At 42.1% G+C, this 21281-nt stretch overlaps 1 protein-coding gene across 2 annotated transcripts in view; it reads left to right on the top strand.

The window, feature by feature from the left end:
- Positions 1-20985, top strand: part of acss2l (acyl-CoA synthetase short chain family member 2 like) — a 42980-nt gene extending 21995 nt beyond the window's left edge. For both annotated transcript variants that reach the window (XM_084327102.1, XM_084327101.1), the window contains 12 exons: positions 76-160; positions 799-936; positions 5937-6107; positions 10412-10545; positions 12786-12918; positions 13616-13672; positions 14589-14669; positions 14814-14922; positions 15056-15124; positions 16717-16893; positions 19360-19434; positions 20077-20985. In XM_084327102.1, coding sequence (XP_084183228.1) covers positions 76-160; positions 799-936; positions 5937-6107; positions 10412-10545; positions 12786-12918; positions 13616-13672; positions 14589-14669; positions 14814-14922; positions 15056-15124; positions 16717-16893; positions 19360-19434; positions 20077-20204 — 1357 coding nt within the window. In that variant the 3' untranslated portion in view covers positions 20205-20985. The remainder of the gene's footprint in view (positions 1-75; positions 161-798; positions 937-5936; positions 6108-10411; positions 10546-12785; positions 12919-13615; positions 13673-14588; positions 14670-14813; positions 14923-15055; positions 15125-16716; positions 16894-19359; positions 19435-20076) is intronic.
- The last annotated feature ends 296 nt before the right edge of the window (positions 20986-21281 follow it).

The following is a 21281-nucleotide window of genomic DNA, read 5'->3' as shown; positions in this document are numbered from 1 at the left end:
GAGGTGACAGCTCTGTGTAGGAGTGATGTTTATTTGAGCCCTGCTGCATCTCACAGCTTCTTTCTCTTCCCACAGAGGGTCTCCTACCGTCACCAGATGTCTAGTTGTCAAGCACCCGGCACTGAGGACCAAAAGCGGAGCTGCTTGCAACAAATTACAGGTAGACACCTTATTGTGTTTTTTATATAACCTATGGTTTTGGCAGTCCATTCATAATCACGTCACTCCAAGTCATCTCTCTCATCTATCTATAAGCATGGGTAGATGTGTGAATTAGATTAGATTAAAATGTATTGTCATTATACAGCAAGAGTAGTTAAGGTATATGTACTACAGATATAGATATAGATATAGTATCTATAGATATGTAAAAAGGATCATATGCAGGTATATACAGACAGCTGTGGATAAATATATATACGGTAAATATATATATGCATGTGTATACAATGCATTGTACACATTGTAGCAAGTTACAATAACAAGCTACACATGCATTGCATGTAGGATTTCTAGCCATGGCTAATTTGCATCTCCTGTCCCTGGTTAGGTTTTTCTACTTAAAAGTAGTCATTACATACTATATCATCATTACCAAAATAGTTAAAATGAGCACATAATAAATAGTGACAATTATTGTACATGATATCACACTGTTATATGGGCTATATGCAGGTGTATAAATTAAATAGGTTTATATAGAAAGGATTATATGCAGGTATATTCAGACAAATATGGAAATACATACGTGTCGTTTGACGTGTGTTATAATGTACTGTATGACGGCGGTGTGTCCAGACGTCCTGGGACGCGGCGTGTGACGTGTGGTGGGACGAGGCCATGGGGGACGCCTCGGAGGAGTGTGAACCTGAGTGGCTGGACGCTGAGCACCCCCTGTTCATCCTCTACACCAGCGGCTCCACTGGCAAGCCTAAGGTGGGACGCAAGCGCACAGCTTATAGTAGTACACACACACACACACACACACACACACACACACACACACACACACACACACACACACACTCGTACTGTAGATAGACATTGATTGAAACCTTTATTTATTCTATCGAAAAGGACATTGAGGTTTTATTGCCTATATTTATGTCTTTCTACTATTAGCCTGCCCATACCTGTACCCCCCCCCCCCCATGCTGCTATGATGCCCAAATTTCCCCAAGGGGATCAATAAAAGAATATCTTATCTTACCTTATCTTACCCTCATTTGCAATGCTGTCGAGGTCACAAATTGAGACGGTTCAGATTAGAATATACATGTAAAAGGGATAAAAGACATTTGCCTGAATAAGATTTAAAAAAACACAAGTGAAAAAAACTAAAAGAGAGAACAAATTGAAAACATACACACTGAGGTATGGAGGTTTGTGATCATAGGTTAGTGGGGTATTGATTTTTAGTGTAAGTTGAAGATCATTCCAGGAAGCTGGTGCATCAAAACAAAAGGCAGACATAACAAGTTCAGACTGACCTTAAAGTATGAGGCAATCATCTGAGCGGGTCAGATAAGAACCATAATTCCAATCTAGCATCATTGTGATATGTGGTGGCAATTTTCCATTAATGGCCTTAAAGATGAACAGATACCAACGCCTATTACGTCTCTCTGATAGAGAAAAGCGACCCACCTTATCATACAGGATGCAATGATGAGTGTCGTAACTATCACCAGTTATTAAAAGAGCAGAAATAGACTATGTCTAGGGGTAAAAGAGTAGGCAGGATTTCTATAAATTACATCACCGTAATCCAAAAGACTTCAACAATCCTCTTTCTACAAATCATGGGGAAGCTGAATTTGTTTCTGTAAAATAACCCAATTCTTTGTCTCAGTTTGTTAACGAGATTGGCTATGTGGTATTTAAAAGTACGTTTTTCATCAAGCCAAATGGCAAGATATTTATATTCAGTGACTCTCAATAGTGGATCCATTTAGAGTAGATATACTTACACAATTATGATCTATGTTTCTGGATCTAGATAATAGACATTTCATTCTACTAGCATTCAGCACCAGTTTAAGCTTGATGAGAGCTTCCTGCAGAGGATTGTTGGTGGTTATCCACTGCTAGCTGAACAGAGTCAGCAATACATTATTATTAGGGATGTCCGATATTATCGGCCTACCGATATTATCGGCCGATATTGGCATTAAATTGTGATATCGGAAAATATCGGTATCGGTTTTAATTTTTTTTAATTTTTTTTTACATTTCTATAAAATGTATTTACCCAAGCAAGCAAGTAAGAACAAATTCTGATTTTATTTATTGTCAAAAGTATGCATAATGTTGTGTTCATTCCACGACAAGAGATATGTAATGTTAATTACCTGAAATTATTCCGTTTTTTTGGGGGGGGGGAACCCTGCATATATCGGTATTGGTTGATATCGGTATCGGAAATTAAGAGTTGGACAATATCGGTATATCGGTATCGGTAAAAAAGCCAATATCGAGCATCCCTAATTATTATAGTATCATTCTCATACAAATGGGCTTGACAGCCATTCAAAGTAGAGACTATATTGTTTATGTAAATACTAGTGAAGAGGACAGGACCAAGAATTGAACCGTGTGGCACTCCTTTAGTTATTGATAGAAATTCCGACATCACACACTGTCGTCCTGAAACCAATGACAAGCACCTCTATGCAAACCAATATTAGATAATATTAGTCTCTTTAACAGCAAGTGGGGATCGACGGTGTCAAAAGCTTTTGATGGATCAATAAATAGGGCGGCACAAAGGCTCTGTCTAGTGCCGAAATTATTTAATTTGTAACTACTGTGATGGCTGAAACTGTGCTGTGATTGGCTCTGAAACCAGATCGGTGTGGGCTTAGTATTGAGTGAGTTGAAAGAAAGGACTTTAGTTGATTATTTACCAAAGTTTCCAGGACTTTAGCTAGACAGAGAAGTTTGGAGGTAAGACGGTAATTATTCAAATGATTCCTAACTCCTCCATTTATGTAATGGAATCACATGGGCAGATTTCCAGACATTAGGAAACCTTCCCACTGAGATGGAACGTTTAATATATGCATTCATTGCTCAGAGATAATTGGAGCTGCTAATTTTAGAAGCGGAAAAAAGAAGTAAATGATCCAGTAAAGGTCCTGGGATCAATGGACTGCAGAGCATCGAATACCTCACTATGTCAAAAGGGACAACGGTGAAAGAGAGGGGCGTGGCCAATGGCAGTCATACAATCAACATCGACATCAGCATCGACATCAATATTAACTGGGATACGCCTAGAATATCATTTATCAAATAAGTGCCCAGCATCGTGAAGTGCCTGTTAATTAAAGGTCAGGCAAATTTCAAATCTCACTATCATTCAAATTTAATGTGGATAGGGAGCAAAAGAGGTCTTGTTTTTACTTCAATTAACTGCTTTGCAGAACTTAGCTGGGTTTGAAGAGGAGCTGGGGGGGGCTAACTGTACATTGGATTATCAACTAAACCTTACTTGGTCCCAAGAAGAGGGTCTCATGTATTATTGGGTTTAATAGGACATTTATTGTACATTGGAGGGGGTTGTGTTAGGACATTGTGTTAGGGCCAGTTTCGAATTGCAGTCTCTCGTAGGTGCTCTTTGAGAGTGGTTTTGAAAGTGGGTAGTGATTCACATTCCTTTACAGCTGTGGGTAGGGTGTTCCACATTGATGTGGCATAATTGCGAAACGTGTTTAGTCCCTTGTTTGAGCCGAATCTGGGTTTAACATGATTTGTGGAGCTCCCTCTGGTGTTGTGTGACCTTTGGGAATTATTTTGACATGTACATGGGTACCTTAGTCATGTAGTGTATCTTGTAGACCAGGCCCATTGCAAGTTGCTGTACTCTGTCATCTACTCTAAGCCATCCTAGGTTGTCAAAGTGGGCAGGGGTGAGGTGGGTTCTAGGAGTCAGGTCAAGCAGTAGTCTGACATGTTTGTTTTGTGATGTTTTTAATTTTGTTTTTAGCGCCTTTGAGGTGCTTTGGTACCATGAGGTGCAAGCATAGTCGTAGTACCTTTGAATGAGTGCTCCTGCCAGAGTCTTCAGGGTATTCTTGTTTACCAGAGAGGAGATCCGGTACAAGAATCTAGTTTGTTGGTTGACTTTTTATTATTACATTGGATGCCATTTTGTCACAGGAAAGATTTGCCTCTAGGATGGAACCTAGGTATGTAATTTCTACAATTTTATTGCACTGCACTATTGCACTATTTTACTCTGTCTATTTTTTATTATTGTCTATTTAAAACTGAATCAAACCATAAACAAGGTGGCCTGTTGGGATGTTAGATCCTAATGTAGAAAACTGTGATTTTATATGTCTGCACTTTATGTGCTCATTTTATGCTTGTCTTTTTTCTGTTGTGAAGCACTTTCAGCTGCAGTTTCTGTATGAAAGGTGCTATACAAATAACGTTTATTATTATATTATTATTATTATTATTATTATTATTATTAGCTGTGTTCAGCCTGGCTGGGGCTAGCCGTGGTCTAGCATGGTATGGTATGGTTGGGTTTGCGTCTCTATTGCTTTTCTTGTAAACTCTGGTTGCTAGACAACCTTTTAAAATTCACACCAACAACTGTGGTGCAGAAGCTAAATGAATGAATGATCATTACATTTATATAGCGCTTTTCTAGATACTCAAAGCGCTCCCCACAATGTAGGGTGTAAATTGCCTCCTTCACCACCACTTGTAGCACCCAACCTTGGGCTACGCATAAACCATACATCAGTCAAGGGTCCAGCCAGGTTTGACCAGGTTCTAAAGAGACACTCACATCATTGCATCAGTCTGCAACATTAAGACATTTAAATTATCTGATTTCTGTATTAGACTCATAATATTCAAATTAATTATCCCTAAACCGTTTCTATTTTTGACTGTGGATGAGTTTGGTGGCATGAACATGAACAGAGGTAGGATGTTATAAAGGGGTTGTGATCAGATATGAGGTATTATCAGAACAAATTGAATAATGAGCGGGATTTCTAGAAGTGATATGTCTGAGGACAGACCAAGGAGTTTACTGATGGTCAGTGGTATCGAACAGACTACAACATTGTGTCACTGTTGTGGCTTCAGTCTGAACCGTTAATACCTTGCCGTTACCTTGCATATATTACTACCTACTATGCTAATATGTCCATACTACTATGCACTCAAGACTGTAGCACTCAGGCTTGACACTGTTCACGGTTAACCGTCTGTAGTGTGGTAGTGAAAGGGTTAACCTTCTGTAGTGTGGTTGTGAAAGGGTTAACCCTTTGTTGTGTGGCATTGAAAGGGTTAACCTTCTGTATTGTCACAGTGAAAGGCTTAACCCTTTGGTAGTGTGGTAGGGAAAGGGTTAACGAACAATCTTGACCCTTAGCTGCCAGAGTTGTACCCTTCCAACTTGTTGCACAGAACTTGTAAGTTTCTTATTTGGATAAAAGGGTCAGCTAAATGACTAAATGTAAATGTAAATATAGTTGGGTGTATAGTAACTACTCCTGGGTTATGGTTTATAGACATATTTTTGACATGAATAATCAGAACCAGTATGACATACAACCAACAACCAATTCTGACTCACCCCATATCAAGGACGGAACGGGCAAGATTTCAGTGCTAGGTTCATGTCCATTGAGAGAATGAGAGAGCCAGACATGAAACGCTTACATACATTGTTCACTCTCTCTCATGCTCTCCCTCTTGTCCTCTGTCTCTCTCTCACTCTCTCTCTCTCTCTCTCATACACACACACATACACTGGCACACTGGCACGCATATACACACCTGCAGTACATACACGTGTCCCTTCCGCTTGGCTGGCAGGCAGGCGGGCGGATGAGTGATCTATTGTTGTCATCTGCTGTGTTGACTGAAGCTTTTTTGTCGTGTGTGGTGTGTGTGTGTGTACCGTACAGGGTGTCCTCCACACGGTGGCCGGCTACCTGCTGTACACCTCGCTGACCTTCCGGTACGTCTTCGATCATCACCATGACGACGTGTACTGGTGCACGGCCGACATCGGCTGGATCACAGGCCATTCCTACATCACCTACGGGCCCCTCGCTAACGGAGCTACTAGTGTCATGGTGAGTAGAGAAGCTGCTCTCTTTCTTTCCTTCTTTCTTTTCGGTCCAGTGGCGGAGGCAGTGTTGGGCCTAGGTGGTCGCTGGCCCACCCACATTGTGCACTGGCCCACCCAATCAGAAGGCTTTGTTGTAGAGTCAAAGCTCCATAGCAGTCAATGAATACTGCTTCAATTATATATCTTTGACTATGTGAACAATGAAAATAAAACAATTCTTGTTCATTGCTTCTTGTTTACCATATGATGATTATTATTTATTATTATTATTATTATTATATTATTATTATTATTATTATTATTATTATTATTATTATTATTATTATTATATTATTATTATTATTATTATTATTATTATTATTATTATTATTATTGATGACTATGATCGGTCTGTTTATTTTGAGTGCCTGTGCATTTCATAAATGCCAGATAGGGAGCAGCCCCATCTCTGTCATTCAGCCTAATTGATTGGCATTAGGCGCCTACCTCCCGCTAGCTAGCTGCGTTTAATGTAGATTAAGGTTAAATCGTGGCGAAACAAAGCAGTTTGCTTAAGTTTGTCTCAAAATGACATCATGAGGAGCAGGTTATCATTCAGACATCATTCTCAACCCAGACACCTGCTGCTTTCGCCAGTTCCTCCTCAACAAGTGCCGAGTAGTTAATGAGACGTACAGCCAGCCAGCACCCAGTTCTCAGTCGCTGTGGAAGATGCAGAACATGGACACAGTCTTTTCATCACTCGCTGAAGCACTCGATGCCCCAGACATGTTCCCCAACATGAACCATCTCCTATCTGCCCTCATCACCATGACAACATGAACCATCTCCTATCTGCCCTCATCACCATGACAACATGAACCATCTCCTATCTGCCCTCATCACCATGACAACATGAACCATCTCCTATCTGCCCTCATCACCATGACAACATGAACCATCTCCTATCTGCCCTCATCACCATGACAACATGAACCATCTCCTATCTGCCCTCATCACCATGACAACATGAACCATCTCCTATACGCCCTCATCACCATGACAACATGAACCATCTCCTATATGCCCTCATCACCATGACAACATGAACCATCTCCTATATGCCCTCATCACCATGACAACATGAACCATCTCCTATATGCCCTCATCACCATGACAACATGAACCATCTCCTATATGCCCTCATCACCATGACAACATGAACCATCTCCTATATGCCCTCATCACCATGACAACATGAACCATCTCCTATATGCCCTCATCACCATGACAACATGAACCATCTCCTATCTGCCCTCATCACCATGACAACATGAATCGTCTCCTATATGCCCTCATCACCATGACAACATGAACCATCTCCTATCTGCCCTCATCACCATGACAACATGAATCGTCTCCTATCTGCCCTCATCACCATGACAAGCAGAACGACTCTTTTCATCTGTCATCTGGGCATCAGTGGTGACACACAGACTGACCTGTATGTTCATGATATCCTCTCCAGTAGAGACTGACTGAATCAAGTTTTTGTTGGATGTACAATTGGATTTTGTGCATCTGTTGCTGCGTCTGCCAAGTGTGTGTGTGTGTGTGTGTGTGTGTGTGTGTGTGTGTGTGTGTGTGTGGTTTATGTTGCGGTTGTACCTGGCTATGTCCAGGTGTCATGGTTTATGTTGCTGTTGTACCTGGCTATGTTCAGGTGTCATGGTTTATGTTGCTGTTGTACCTGGCTATGTCCAGGTGTCATGGTTTATGTTGCGGTTGTACCTGGCTATGTCCAGGTGTCATGGTTTATGTTGCTGTTGTACCTGGCTATGTCCAGGTGTCATGGTTTATGTTGCTGTTGTACCTGGCTATGTCCAGGTGTCATGGTTTATGTTGCGGTTGTACCTGGCTATGTCCAGGTGTCATGGTTTATGTTTCTGTTGTACCTGGCTATGTCCAGGTGTCATGGTTTATGTTGCGGTTGTACCTGGCTATGTCCAGGTGTCATGGTTTATGTTGCTGTTGTACCTGGCTATGTCCAGGTGTCATGGTTTATGTTGCGGTTGTACCTGGCTATGTCCAGGTGTCATGGTTTATGTTGCTGTTGTACCTGGCTATGTCCAGGTGTCATGGTTTATGTTGCGGTTGTACCTGGCTATGTTCAGGTGTCATGGTTTATGTTGCGGTTGTACCAGGCTATGTTCAGGTGTCATGGTTTATGTTGCTGTTGTACCTGGCTATGTCCAGGTGTCATGGTTTATGTTGCTGTTGTACCTGGCTATGTTCAGGTGTCATGGTTTATGTTGCTGTTGTACCTGGCTATGTCCAGGTGTCATGGTTTATGTTGCGGTTGTACCTGGCTATGTCCAGGTGTCATGGTTTATGTTGCGGTTGTACCTGGCTATGTCCAGGTGTGTGGTTTATGTTGCTGTTGTACTTGTACCTGGCTATGTCCAGGTGTCATGGTTTATGTTGCGGTTGTACCTGGCTATGTCCAGGTGTGTGGTTTATGTTGCTGTTGTACTTGTACCTGGCTATGTCCAGTAGGGGTGGGACGATACATCGATCCAGATCGATACATCGATGTAATTATCAACAATCGAATCGGATCGATGCGATGTAATAAGATCGATTCATATCGATACTCTTATTTTGAAAATCCTGTGGCGAGTCTCATATCCGCCCAAGAACAACAGCAGTAGCTCCGTGTGTGTAGATGTTACAGCATAGCATTCTCCCTTTCTGTGTGTGTGTGTGTGCGCGTGTCTTTGGAAAGACCAGATGAGGTCAGAGGAGTTTGATGTTTAAATGTTATTTAAACATAAACAATATAATACATAATAAATGTAGGCCTATACATGATCATGCAACATCAACAAATTGTTGTAGGAACGGTTTGGGAGAGGGAGGTTGTGAGTTTTGAGTTCCAAAAAATGTAGCTTAAAGTTTAAAGCTCAATATATAAAAACGTGGCACTTTACAGTGAACAGGAGGTCTATTTGTATTAAAAACAATAGATTGATTTTCCTTTAAATGTCTGGAAGAGCTCAAAAATACAAATGTCAAATGATATTTTCATTACCTTTTTTGTTGTTGATCTAAATGTTACTGATTGTGTTAAATGGGCATATGATATCATCTCATATCGATCGCAGGCACCTGAATCTAATCGTATCGTATTGTATCGTGAGAGACTTTGTGATATCGGCAAATATCGTATCGTTGTCCAAAGAATCGATATCGTATCGTATCATGATGAAACTGGTGATTCCCACCCCTAATGTCCAGGTGTCATGGTTTATGTTGCGGTTGTACCTGGCTATGTCCAGGTGTCATGGTTTATGTTGCGGTTGTACCTGGCTATGTCCAGGTGTCATGGTTTATGTTGCTGTTGTACCTGGCTATGTCCAGGTGTGTGGTTGGTTTATGTTGCTGTTGTACCTGGCTATGTTCAGGTGTCATGGTTTATGTTGCGGTTGTACCTGGCTATGTCCACGTGTGTGGTTGGTTTATGTTGCTGTTGTACCTGGCTATGTTCAGGTGTCATGGTTTATGTTGCGGTTGTACCTGGCTATGTCCAGGTGTGTGGTTGGTTTATGTTGCTGTTGTACCTGGCTATGTCCAGGTGTGTGGTTGGTTTATGTTGCGGGGCTACAGGGAGCTTGGTGCGTCTGGTGAGAGCTTGTATGGAACGTGCAAGAATTTAAATTGGCGCACAAGTGCAGCTAGTATGGTCATGAAAGTGGTCTTACATTTTGCTCTAAGTGGTATTAAAAAGGTCTTGAGACTTTTTAAATGTCACTTGTTGAAACCTGCAGATAGCCCTGGTGTGGTTATGTGTTCGCCAGGCCAGGCTATGCAATGCTGTTGTGTCCAGCACTAGGTTGCATCAGATATGCATATATTCTCTGCTTAGTTAGGGTATATAGACTATAATAATACAATGCTCTCTTGTGTTTTAAAAGGTTTTGGGCTGTTAGTTCTCTCTTTTGAGATATTATTTACATTAAAAAGGGCTTGCTTGCAACGTTAAGTTTTTCCAGTTGAATTGTTTGGTCCACATTTATCCTTTTCTGTAAGCCTAACAAAAGCATCACATATTTGTCATTTCAATGTGTACCGTAAGACAATATTAGTGATGGGAAAATAGGCCCACCCATATTTATTTAGGCCCGCCTTAAATAAATCACTTTCTGCCTAGGCCACTTGACGTCTCAAAAAGCACATCTCCAACTGATGGAAATGATGCTGATAATAGTGTGTGTGTGTGTGTGTGTGGCGTGTGTGTGTGTGGCGTGTGTGTGTGTGTGTGTGTCACAGTTCGAAGGTATTCCAGTCCACCCTCATGTGGGCCGGTTTTGGGAGATCATAGAGAAATACAAAGTGACTAAGTTCTACACAGCCCCCACCGCCATCCGCCTGCTAATGAAGTACGGAAGAGAGCCCCTGCTCAAGTAAGACCACACTCACACACAGTCACACACACATTCACTCACACACACACACACACAGTCACACACACATTCACGCACACACACACATCCACGCACACACACATTCACACACACACACTCACGCACACACACACACATTCACACACACACATTCACACACACACAGACACACACACACGCACACACACACACACATGACTCTACAGAGTGAGATATTCTGTCTTCTTAACCCTTTCACTACCACACTACCAAATGGTTAACCCTTTCACTGTGACACTACATAAGGTTAACCCTTTCACTGCCACACGACAAAGGGTTAACCCTTTCACAACCACACTACAGAAGGTTAACTGTCTATAGTGTGGTATAGGTAGTGAAAAGGTTAACCTTCTGTAGTGTGGTAGTGAAAGGGTTAAAGTACAGTATAAAGTACAGCGTCCAGGTATGTATCTGTTAATAAAGTTTTCAATCAATCAGTAATGCTGAACTAGGATCCCAACTTCATCCCAACTCCCAGACGCCACCTTCTGGTCAAAGGAAGAACTCCGACGCTTTGTCTGAGAAGTCAGGCCAGCTGTCTCTCCCGCACGGCGGAGCTCTAAGGTGTAAATCTAGACAGATGTAATTTTAGCTTATCGTTTGACCCGACCGCTCTGGGTCTCGGCGTAGGAACCGACTGGTGTACCGCGAGAGACGCTGTCAGCTCGCAGGGTGCGAGGGGATGACACACACAGGGGACGACACACAGGGGACGACACACAGGGGACGACACACAGGGGACGACACACACAAAGCAGTCAGAGCTTCCATTACATGATTGTTGACACCTGTGTGTTGAGGCTATACATCAGGCTGATGATGAATGTCACCAGACCCATGTTGTCGACGACACCAAAGTAACGCTGGCATCTTTCACCTTTTGTATTGCGGTGAATGAGTGTGTATTGGGCCGAGCAGGGCGCTATACCTTATATAGATCTAGTGTGTTCCATTGAAGTAAATGGTGAATGGCTGCATTTATATAGCGCTTTAAAATTTGTTCCTCACATTTTACCCACTCACTCACACATTCACACACCGACGGCGGAGGCAAACCATGCAAGGTGCCAAACTGCTCATCGGGAGCAATTAGGGGTTAAGTGTCTTGCTCAAGGACAGTTTGACACGCTGCCCGGGAGGAGCGGGAATCAAATCGGGAATCTTTGGATTACCAGACGACTGCTCTACCTCCCGAGTCACTGTCGCCCCGAAGTGAGGATGATCTTCGTCTGATCCCCTTTCAGAGAATCAATCCCATTCCCAATATCCTGATGTTTAAGACCAACATATTCTAGTGACTGGCTGGTCCTTAAGGTCCCCAGAGTTTGCTCGGAACAGGGTAAATCTGCATCTTGCTATGATGCCCCTCTAGCTCATGGAATGAACTCAAACAGTCCTTAAAGCTTGAGATTCTCCCCTCTGTTGCAGAGTTTAAAACCTCTATCTCCACGGGCGGCTGGGTGGCGCAGTGGGCAAGGCGCTCGCCCTCAACGCAGGAGATACTGGTATCGAGCCCAGCTCTCGGCATTGCTACCAGCTTGGCTGGTCGTTCATACTAACACAATTGGCAGTGTTAGAGGGTGGGAAAGCCAGTGGGTGGGTCCTGGTCATTGTAAACAGTGACTCCTACAGTTTGGTCGGGGCGCCTGCTCAGCGAGGAAAGGATCTAAGGGGGGTAGTGTGATCCTTCCACACGTTACACCCTCTCAGTGAGAGTCCGCGCTGCCAGGTGAAAAGAAGCGGTTGATTGGCTACACATGTGTCGGAGGAAGCATGTGATAGTCTCCACTCTCCCAGACCGACCGTAGGGGGTAGGTGCGCAGCGACCAGGAAGGGGATTGGGAATTGGCATAACGACTAACATTGGGATGGGAGAAAAACTGAGGAAAAAGGAGGGGGAAAAGATAATAAAAAAAATAAAATAAAAACTCTATCTCCAACCTTTGTCCAACAAGTTGCACGTGTTTTAATTGATTTGTTATCCTTGCTTTTTGCCTCATCTTGTTGTCTTATTGTTATGATTTTATATACTTTTTTTTGCTTAACTCTGTACGTACACTCGACGTGACTGTAAACGAGGCAAACCTCAGTCTCCTTTCGAGTTTAAATAAAGGTTTGAAATTATATGAAAACATGTTTATTGCGTAATATTAGATGACTCTGGCTTCCCGGTACATCAGACCCTGTCCTCCCTCTTCCAGATACGACCTGTCCAGCCTGAGGATTCTGGGTACTGTAGGTGAGCCAATCAACCCGGAGGCGTGGCACTGGTACCATGATGTGGTTGGCCAGGGCCGGTGCCCGGTGGTGGACACCTTTTGGCAGACTGAGACGGTACGTGTTCCCCTCCCTGCCCTCTTTCTCAATGCTACCTCTTTGTACAGTGGGACAGTGAGATCTGGTGATATAGACCTGAAGCAACCTGTGTTGAAACACCTGATACGAAGGTCCGATTAGGAGCTATCATGTCATTGACTCCAGACTATCTGTGGCGTATTAAACAGTCTTAAAAAGTATTGAATTCAGAATTCTCAATTTAAGGCCTTAAAAGATATTAAAATGTCTTAAATTTCATTTGTACAGGTATTTTTGGGGGGGCAGCCCGGCTGTCGGGAGGGCGATGAATTCATATTAAATGTATGAAATGTTTTTGTATTCATGTCGTTGTTTTTTGTGTGGTTACCGGGAGCTTGGTGCATCTGGCGAGAGCTTGTATGGAACACGCAGGAATTTGTGTTCAGTGTTGCTATGTGTATTTTCTTTGCTCGTATGGTTGTGAAATTGGTATTAAATGTTGCTCTAATTTTGCTCTGGTATTAAAAAGGTCTTAAATGTAACTTTGAAACCTGCAGATGCTCTGTTGTAATTATCGTAACCTTCTGTGGTGTGGTAGTGAAAGGGTTAATGTTCAGTATCGGCCTCTGTTCCATGGACACTTCATCCCGTCGTGTTGGATGAACGTAGACAATGAAGAGAGTCGGTTTACAGCCTGATGTCTGTGTTTGTTGACCTGTCTTCTTGTCTCCTCCAGGGCGGCCATGTCCTGACTCCCCTACCGGCCGCCACGCCTCTGAAACCCGGCTCTGCTGTAGGTGGCGCTTTTGTTTCCACGTTGACATTTGTGATGTGATCGACTCTTAAAGTTAGTGTCCATGGAAGGTACCTGGAAAATATCCTTGCGCGATATCTTACATAGCAAGTGATTAAACTGGGTATAAAATATATAAATTAGTACTACTCAGTAATAGTGCTAATCAGATGTATGTACAGAGTTGTAGTTAATATGTACAGTGATACAGGTATAAAGACATTATGGTAGTAAGTCATACTAGCCAGCAGCGTAACTAGGAAGAGTAGGTAAGGGATATGTGCAGGTATAAATATAGTATCTACAGATATGTATAAGGATTATGTGCAGGTATGTACAGACAGATGTGGATATATATATATACGGTAATAATAAATATATATATATACAACATTATTGTACATGCATGCATAATACAGAGTTATATGAATCAGAATCCGAAGAATCAGAAAGGTCTTTCCAAGTAGTTTACACATACAAGGAATTTGATTTGGTCGATTGGTGCGACATTAACAGACAGACAATTACGATAGAATAAAATAAAAGGTCGAATAAGATAAAATGGAATATAAACTAAATTGAAATAGAAGTACAATAGAATAGAATTACAAGATAAAATACAATTGTGCACAATGTGGTCGAGCATACACACTAATTAGAATTAAAATAACTACAGTGGGATGGAACATTTAACAGGGCTGTCCAATTGAGCAGCCCTATATAACTCTGATTACTAATCTAATCTACTTTGACTCACAGCCATGTTATTGGCAGATGTCAATATTTGAAACAGAGAGAATCAAGGACATGTTTAATAAAACCAGCGCCGGCGTCGCCGCGCCCAGAGTCGCTTATTGACAAAAGCTGCAGTGATCTGATAAAAGAAGGTAACATGAAGCCCTATCTGACCTTTCAGACTTTCCCCTTCTTTGGCGTGGAGCCCACCATTCTCAACGAGCACGGAGAGGAACTGGAGGGGGAGGCCGAGGGCTATCTGGTAAATCCACACACAAAAAAACTTGAATTCAATTGTTATTCGCATGCATGTTTTTTCTCTCCATTTCTTATGATTGTGTCTCTGAGAATACATATCTTCATCTCGTTAAACGGACGTTCTGTGTGTGTGTGTGTGTGTTGGCAGGTCTTCCGGAGGCCTTGGCCTGGCATTATGCGCGCCGTGTACGGCAACCAGGAGCGCTTTGAGAACACCTACTTTAAGAAATTCCCAGGCTTCTACGTGACCGGTGATGGTGAGACGCCGCTGAAACATCGTCTCGTTAGAAAACACGGAATACTTGTTAACACTCCGCGCGCAGGCCTGTTAACGAGAAGACTGTCCCGTAAAGAGCCGGGTGCTTTTATTTACTGTGTTCCTTCTTTCAGGCTGCAGGCGGGACAAGGACGGCTATTACTGGATCACAGGGAGGATCGACGACATGCTGAACGTGTCAGGTAGATATTATTACATGTACTATTACTGTATTATTACATGTATTATTACATGTACTATTACTGTATTATTACATGTATTATTACATGTACTATTACTGTATTATTACATGTGCTATTACTGTATTATTACATGTACTATGACTGTATTATTACATGTACTATTACTGTATTATTACATGTGCTATTACTGTATTATTACATGTACTATTATTTGATCACAGGAAGACTAGACCATATGCTAAACGTGTCAGGTACAGATATTATTACATGTATTATTACATGTACTATTACTGTATTATTACATGTACTATTACTGTATTATTACATGCACTATGACTGTATTATTACATGTGCTATTACTGTATTATTACATGTGCTATTACTGTATTATTACATGTATTACTGTATTATTATTATTACATGTGCTATTATTTGATCACAGGAAGACTAGACGATATGCTAAACGTGTCAGGTACAGATATTATTACATGTACCATTACTGTATTAGTTTTACATGTGCTATTACTGTATTATTACATGTACTATTACTGTATTATTACATGTACTATTACTGTATTATTACATGTACTATGACTGTATTATTACATGTACTATTACTGTATTATTACATGTACTATGACTGTATTATTACATGTACAATTACTGTATTATTACATGTACTTTTATCTGATCACAGGAAGACTAGACTATATGCTAAACATGTCAGGTACAGATATTATTACATGTACCATTACTGTATTATTAGTTTTACATGTGCTATTACTGTATTATTACACGTGCTATTACTGTATTATTACTTGTACTATTACTGTATTATTACATGTACAATTACTGTATTATTACATGTACTTTTACTGGATCACAGGAAGGATAGACGACATACTAAACATGTCAGGTACCGGTATTATTACATGTACTATTACTGTATTATTACATGTACTATTACTGTATTATTACAGGTATTACTGGATCATAGGAATACTCACAATACTCAAACATTTCAACTATAGTGATAAAAATCAACCGTAAAGGGGAACGCCACCCAAATGAAGAATTCTAGCGTGTTGTTTTCATGGCCAAGGGAAACACAATCAATATGTGCGAACACGAGCTACTCTCTCCCAAAGCCAGAAGCCAGAGAAATAAGAAACTTGTGATGTAATCGGGTATAAAGTCTGAAGCTCCTTCATTGACAATGGATGAGAGACTGATTTTGTGGACCCCACATAATGTTTGTTTGTGTTTTTATACCTAAATGAGCTTCATTCTATAGTAGTGTTCTCAGTTCTGAAACAGAAAATGTTAATATATACTCTGAACCCTCTGTGTCACCTATAACATCATCTTTCCCAATTAATTGTCTATGGAGCAGCTTCAGATTTTATACTTGATGACATCACAAAGTTGAGTTTTAACAACTGGGAGAGAGTTGTTCATGTTCACTAATATTTCTGGAGCGTCTTAGATAGAAAGGCAAAGAAAAAAGAACATAGGAGTTACATGTATGAATCCTTAAATCAGGTGTAGTTGAGCTTTTGACCTTTGCATGTGTTCTGTCCCACGTCACACAGGGCACCTGATGAGCACGGCGGAGGTGGAGGCGGCCCTGACGCAGCACACGGCGGTGGCAGAGGCCGCGGTGGTCAGCCGGCCACACGCCGTCAAGGGGGAGTGTCTCTACTGCTTCGTCAGCCTCAAGGACTGCAGGGAGTTCAACCACACGCTAGTGGACGAGCTCAAGAGGCTAGGTGAGTTAGACCACACGCTAGTGGACGAGCTCAAGAGGCTAGGTGAGTTAGACCACACGCTAGTGGAAGAGCTCAAGAGGCTAGGTGAGTTAGACCACACGCTAGTGGACGAGCTCAAGAGGCTAGGTGAGTTAGACTACACGCTAGTGGACGAGCTCAAGAGGCTAGGTGAGTTAGACTACACGCTAGTGGACGAGCTCAAGAGGCTAGGTGAGTTAGACAACACGCTAGTGGACGAGCTCAAGAGGCTAGGTGAGTTAGACCACATGCTAGTGGACGAGCTCAAGAGGCTAGGTGAGTTAGACCACACGCTAGTGGAAGAGCTCAAGAGGCTAGGTGAGTTAGACCACACGCTAGTGGACGAGCTCAAGAGGCTAGGTGAGTTAGACTACACGCTAGTGGACGAGCTCAAGAGGCTAGGTGAGTTAGACCACACGCTAGTGGACGAGCTCAAGAGGCTAGGTGAGTTAAACCACACGCTAGTGGACGAGCTCAAGAGGCTAGGTGAGTTAAACCACACACTAGTGGACAAGCTCAAGAGGCTAGGTGAGTTAAACCACACGCTAGTGGACGAGCTCAAGAGGCTAGGTGAGTTAAACCACGCGCTAGTGGACGAGCTCAAGAGGCTAGGTGAGTTAAACCACACGCTAGTGGACGAGCTCAAGAGGCTAGGTGAGTTAAACCACACGCTAGTGGACGAGCTCAAGAGGCTAAGTGAGTTAAACCTTAACACTTTGGACACCGGAGCGATATGCGTGATGTGTTGTTAAAAGGCCGACACTCTAAAGTATAGGAATACGTGGCGGTGTTTGCAGGGCTATAACTATATTCTATATTATAGCTATGGATACAATCCTATGGCCCATTTGACATCACCTATCTATCGTTCAATATGAGAAAATGAAATAATTTTTTCATCCATACATTCCCATTTTATACCGTGGTGAATATGACTATAGTTTTAGAATAATCCTGTCTAATCCCAGAAAACAACGCTATGCAGCAATACGTGCAATTCACTAAAAACGTTGTCATTTCTCGCCTGTACATACACGTTATTATTTTGAAATCACATCTATATTATCAAGATTATGTTTCATCATGAATGCATGAAAGGGTGGGGGGGGGGGGGGGTAGTTTTTTGATGCTTTGATCGTCACCAAAGGCACACATTGTGGAGAAACGGTACACACATATATTGTGATCGAAGTGAAATCATGGTTGGATCACAGCAGGATTGATACCATATAGGCCTTACCTTCACTAGGATGTACCCCAAAAAGAATATTCCAATTATCTGATCGCGAGTCCCAGTATTGGTGTAGATCGTGTCGCCAACATAATCCGCCACACATCATGGACCGGGAGCAATTCACGCTTCTCAATCCGATTGGGACAACCGGTCCCCTTGCCCGACCAATAGAAATCCGACTGGAGACCTCTGATCGACCCACAGGCCAAGATATCATGTTTCAAACGGTGCTTGATACTGCCACCTGGGTGGATGCGGCCGGTATTGCACATTGGCATTCTCAGAATGATCCCCCATGTTAACCCAGATGTCCGTGTGCCTGTAATGAATGGAAATATCGAATAAAAGAAATAACTATGAAAACCCGACTATACTTGGGTTTGGCGCCCAAGCGTCGGCGAGTTAACCTGACTATCATCGGGTCTGGCATACAAAGTGTTAACGTTTTTTTTTATTTTTTATTCATTGAATATTTATTTGAATTATTAAAAATGTATAGATTTTTAAATGTAACTAATTATTTTACCCTTTTAGATATGAGATAATGTGAATGAATACAACCATTCATTATATCTTCAATGTTGAATATACATTTTTTATTTCCTTTATGCTTTCTGTTTTTATTATTGTTATTTATTTTTTCATTGTATTACTAATTACATTCTGTATTTGTATTCTGTTGTATTATTGTCTTGTGAGGACGAGCGGTCATTAATCTGACAACTAATTGGGATCCTAATTAAACATAACATAACATAACATCTAATCTGGAAAGATCACTGAGAGCAGGCTGTCAAACATTCCACATGTCAGGGGCACACAAGCTAAACGTAGATTTTACTAATTCAGTGCAAACTCTGGGGACCTTAAGCGTAAACCAATTACCAGATCAGAGTGTGATAAGGTCCAGAGTTCCAGTCCAGTAATGAAGTGATCATCAATAATGGCTTTATACAGAAACAGATGCCAATGCAAGTCACGTCTCTCTGCCAGAGAGGACCAACCAACCTTATCCACTACAGGATACAATGATTATTATCTACTGTATATTATCCAGGCAGGATTTATGTGATCCAGACAAGATGTGTATGTGATCCAGACAAGATGCATGTGATCCAGACAAGATGTCTTCCACTTGGAAGTGATATTGATTTTCTTTTCTTTCTTGTTTTTTTTTGTTTCCCATGTTTTCTTTTCTTCATATTCCTTTTCAGTGAGAGAGAAAATTGGACCAATCGCCACGCCGGACTTCATCCAGAACGCCCCGTGCCTCCCGAAGACCCGCTCTGGTAACGTCTCTGCACCACGTGACTCTGGCCTGTACCCCGTCGTCTCACTAACCTCCATACTCCTTCCAGGCCCCAAACACAGACGTGGCCCCTCAAACTGCTGGGCTCTCCCCCAAACTGCTGGGCTCTCCCCCAACGTATCATATCATATCATACTCACTGATATGCTTAACTCATTTCACATTATGTAACGTACATTTATTGCTGGACCCCCCCCCCCTTAGCAGCTGGTCACTCGCCTTATGTGTGGCCCTGGGTATCTGCGGGGTATTAAAAAGTATTCAATGAATAATTCTCAATTTAAAAGGCCTTAAAAGGTATTAGAAAGTCTTAAATAAAATGTGCACAGGTATTACATTTGGGGGGGGGGGGGGGGGGGCTGTCAGGAGATGAAACAATATGAATATGAAATGCACAAGGCGTTGTTTTTTGCGGGGCTACCGGGAGCTCGGTGCGTCTGGCGAGAACTTGTATGGAACGTGCGCAGATTTGAATTGGCAGGTGCAGCTGCCAGTTCAGTGTCACTATGTGTTTTTTTTGTGTGCTAGTATGGTCGTAAAGTGGCATTAAAAAGGTCTTCAAAAGAATGTAACTTGCTGAAGCCTGTTCTCACTGACCTGACTGTCACGTCTCTCCCTGCAGGTAAGATCATGAGACGGATCCTGAGGCAGGTGGCGCGGAACGACAAGGACCTGGGCGACCTCTCCTCCCTGGCCGACCCCAAGGTGGTGGAGGTGCTGTTCAGCCAGAGATGTGAAGCCGCGGCCTGAGAGCCTCTCTCTCTCTCTCTCTCTCTCTCTCTCTCTCTCTCTCTCTCTCTCTCTCTCTCTCTCTCTCTCTCTCTCTCTCTCTCTCTCTCCGTAGGCCCAGTGAGAACTCTCCTCTGTGACGAAGACAAAGTCCCCAAAACGCGCTGGTCTCGGATCAGCCGCAGTATGTTTAGTATGGACTGTTTTGGGGGCTGGATATAACGGGGCTGGGATCAGGTATATAAAAAAGAAATAGGCTGTAGATTTTGGGATGTTTGAATTGTTCTTCTGTGAGGGATAAGGGACACATAAGAATCCAGATGTAAGAGTCAGATGTCTTTTGATATCGAGTCTCCAGCTCAGGTGTTGGTGGTGCATTCACTTTATTTACTGTTTCTACTCCCTAGTTGAACGGGAGTGAAGCTCTCCCTTTCAAATGATCGTTAACCATGTTAATCACATTATTATGGACGGGTCAGTAGTTCAAACAACCTTTTTTTTTCTTACCAGTCAGTGACCTATCGCTATCATTCTCTCATCAGTCTACGACTGATAATAATCAGCCTTTCGAGTAGACGTCGCTTCTCACATTCTCTCCACACGGACATATTGTCAAAGTATTACTTTCCAAACCACGAAGGAAGCTACCTGCTCTTTTTTTCTTTCTTTTTTTTAATAATTAATTTATTTAAGAATTGTTAAAAGGTACTTTTGCGAAAGACAAGTCAGCTTTGCACAGTTCCCTTTGCACAGGCTTGCATTTGGATGTTGATTGATGTACATTCTCAAATTGTGACATGTTTCTATGACCTAAAAATAAAGTGTATAATTTGTTTGAGGTCTGTGACTTTTTCCCCTGCCGCTCCCCCACACAGTATGGTGAAGTTGAGAGTGAATGCGAGAGAAATGTACAGTTTTGCTCGTACAGTTGTACAGTGTTTCTCCCAACCCCTCCTACCCAACCTCCAATGTACAGTTTTTACGTCAAATGTATATACTCTCTTTTCTGGACTCTTTTTGTATCACAAACAGTACTGTATTTGCAAGACGAAAGTCTTTCTCTGGTCTGCATTCCCTTAACAATTGTGTGTATTGAGC

This window comes from Notolepis coatsorum (assembly GCF_963971535.1).
Source record: "Notolepis coatsorum genome assembly, chromosome: 13".
Lineage (NCBI taxonomy): Eukaryota > Metazoa > Chordata > Actinopteri > Aulopiformes > Paralepididae > Notolepis > Notolepis coatsorum.
This window is presented reverse-complemented; position numbering and strand designations above follow the sequence as displayed.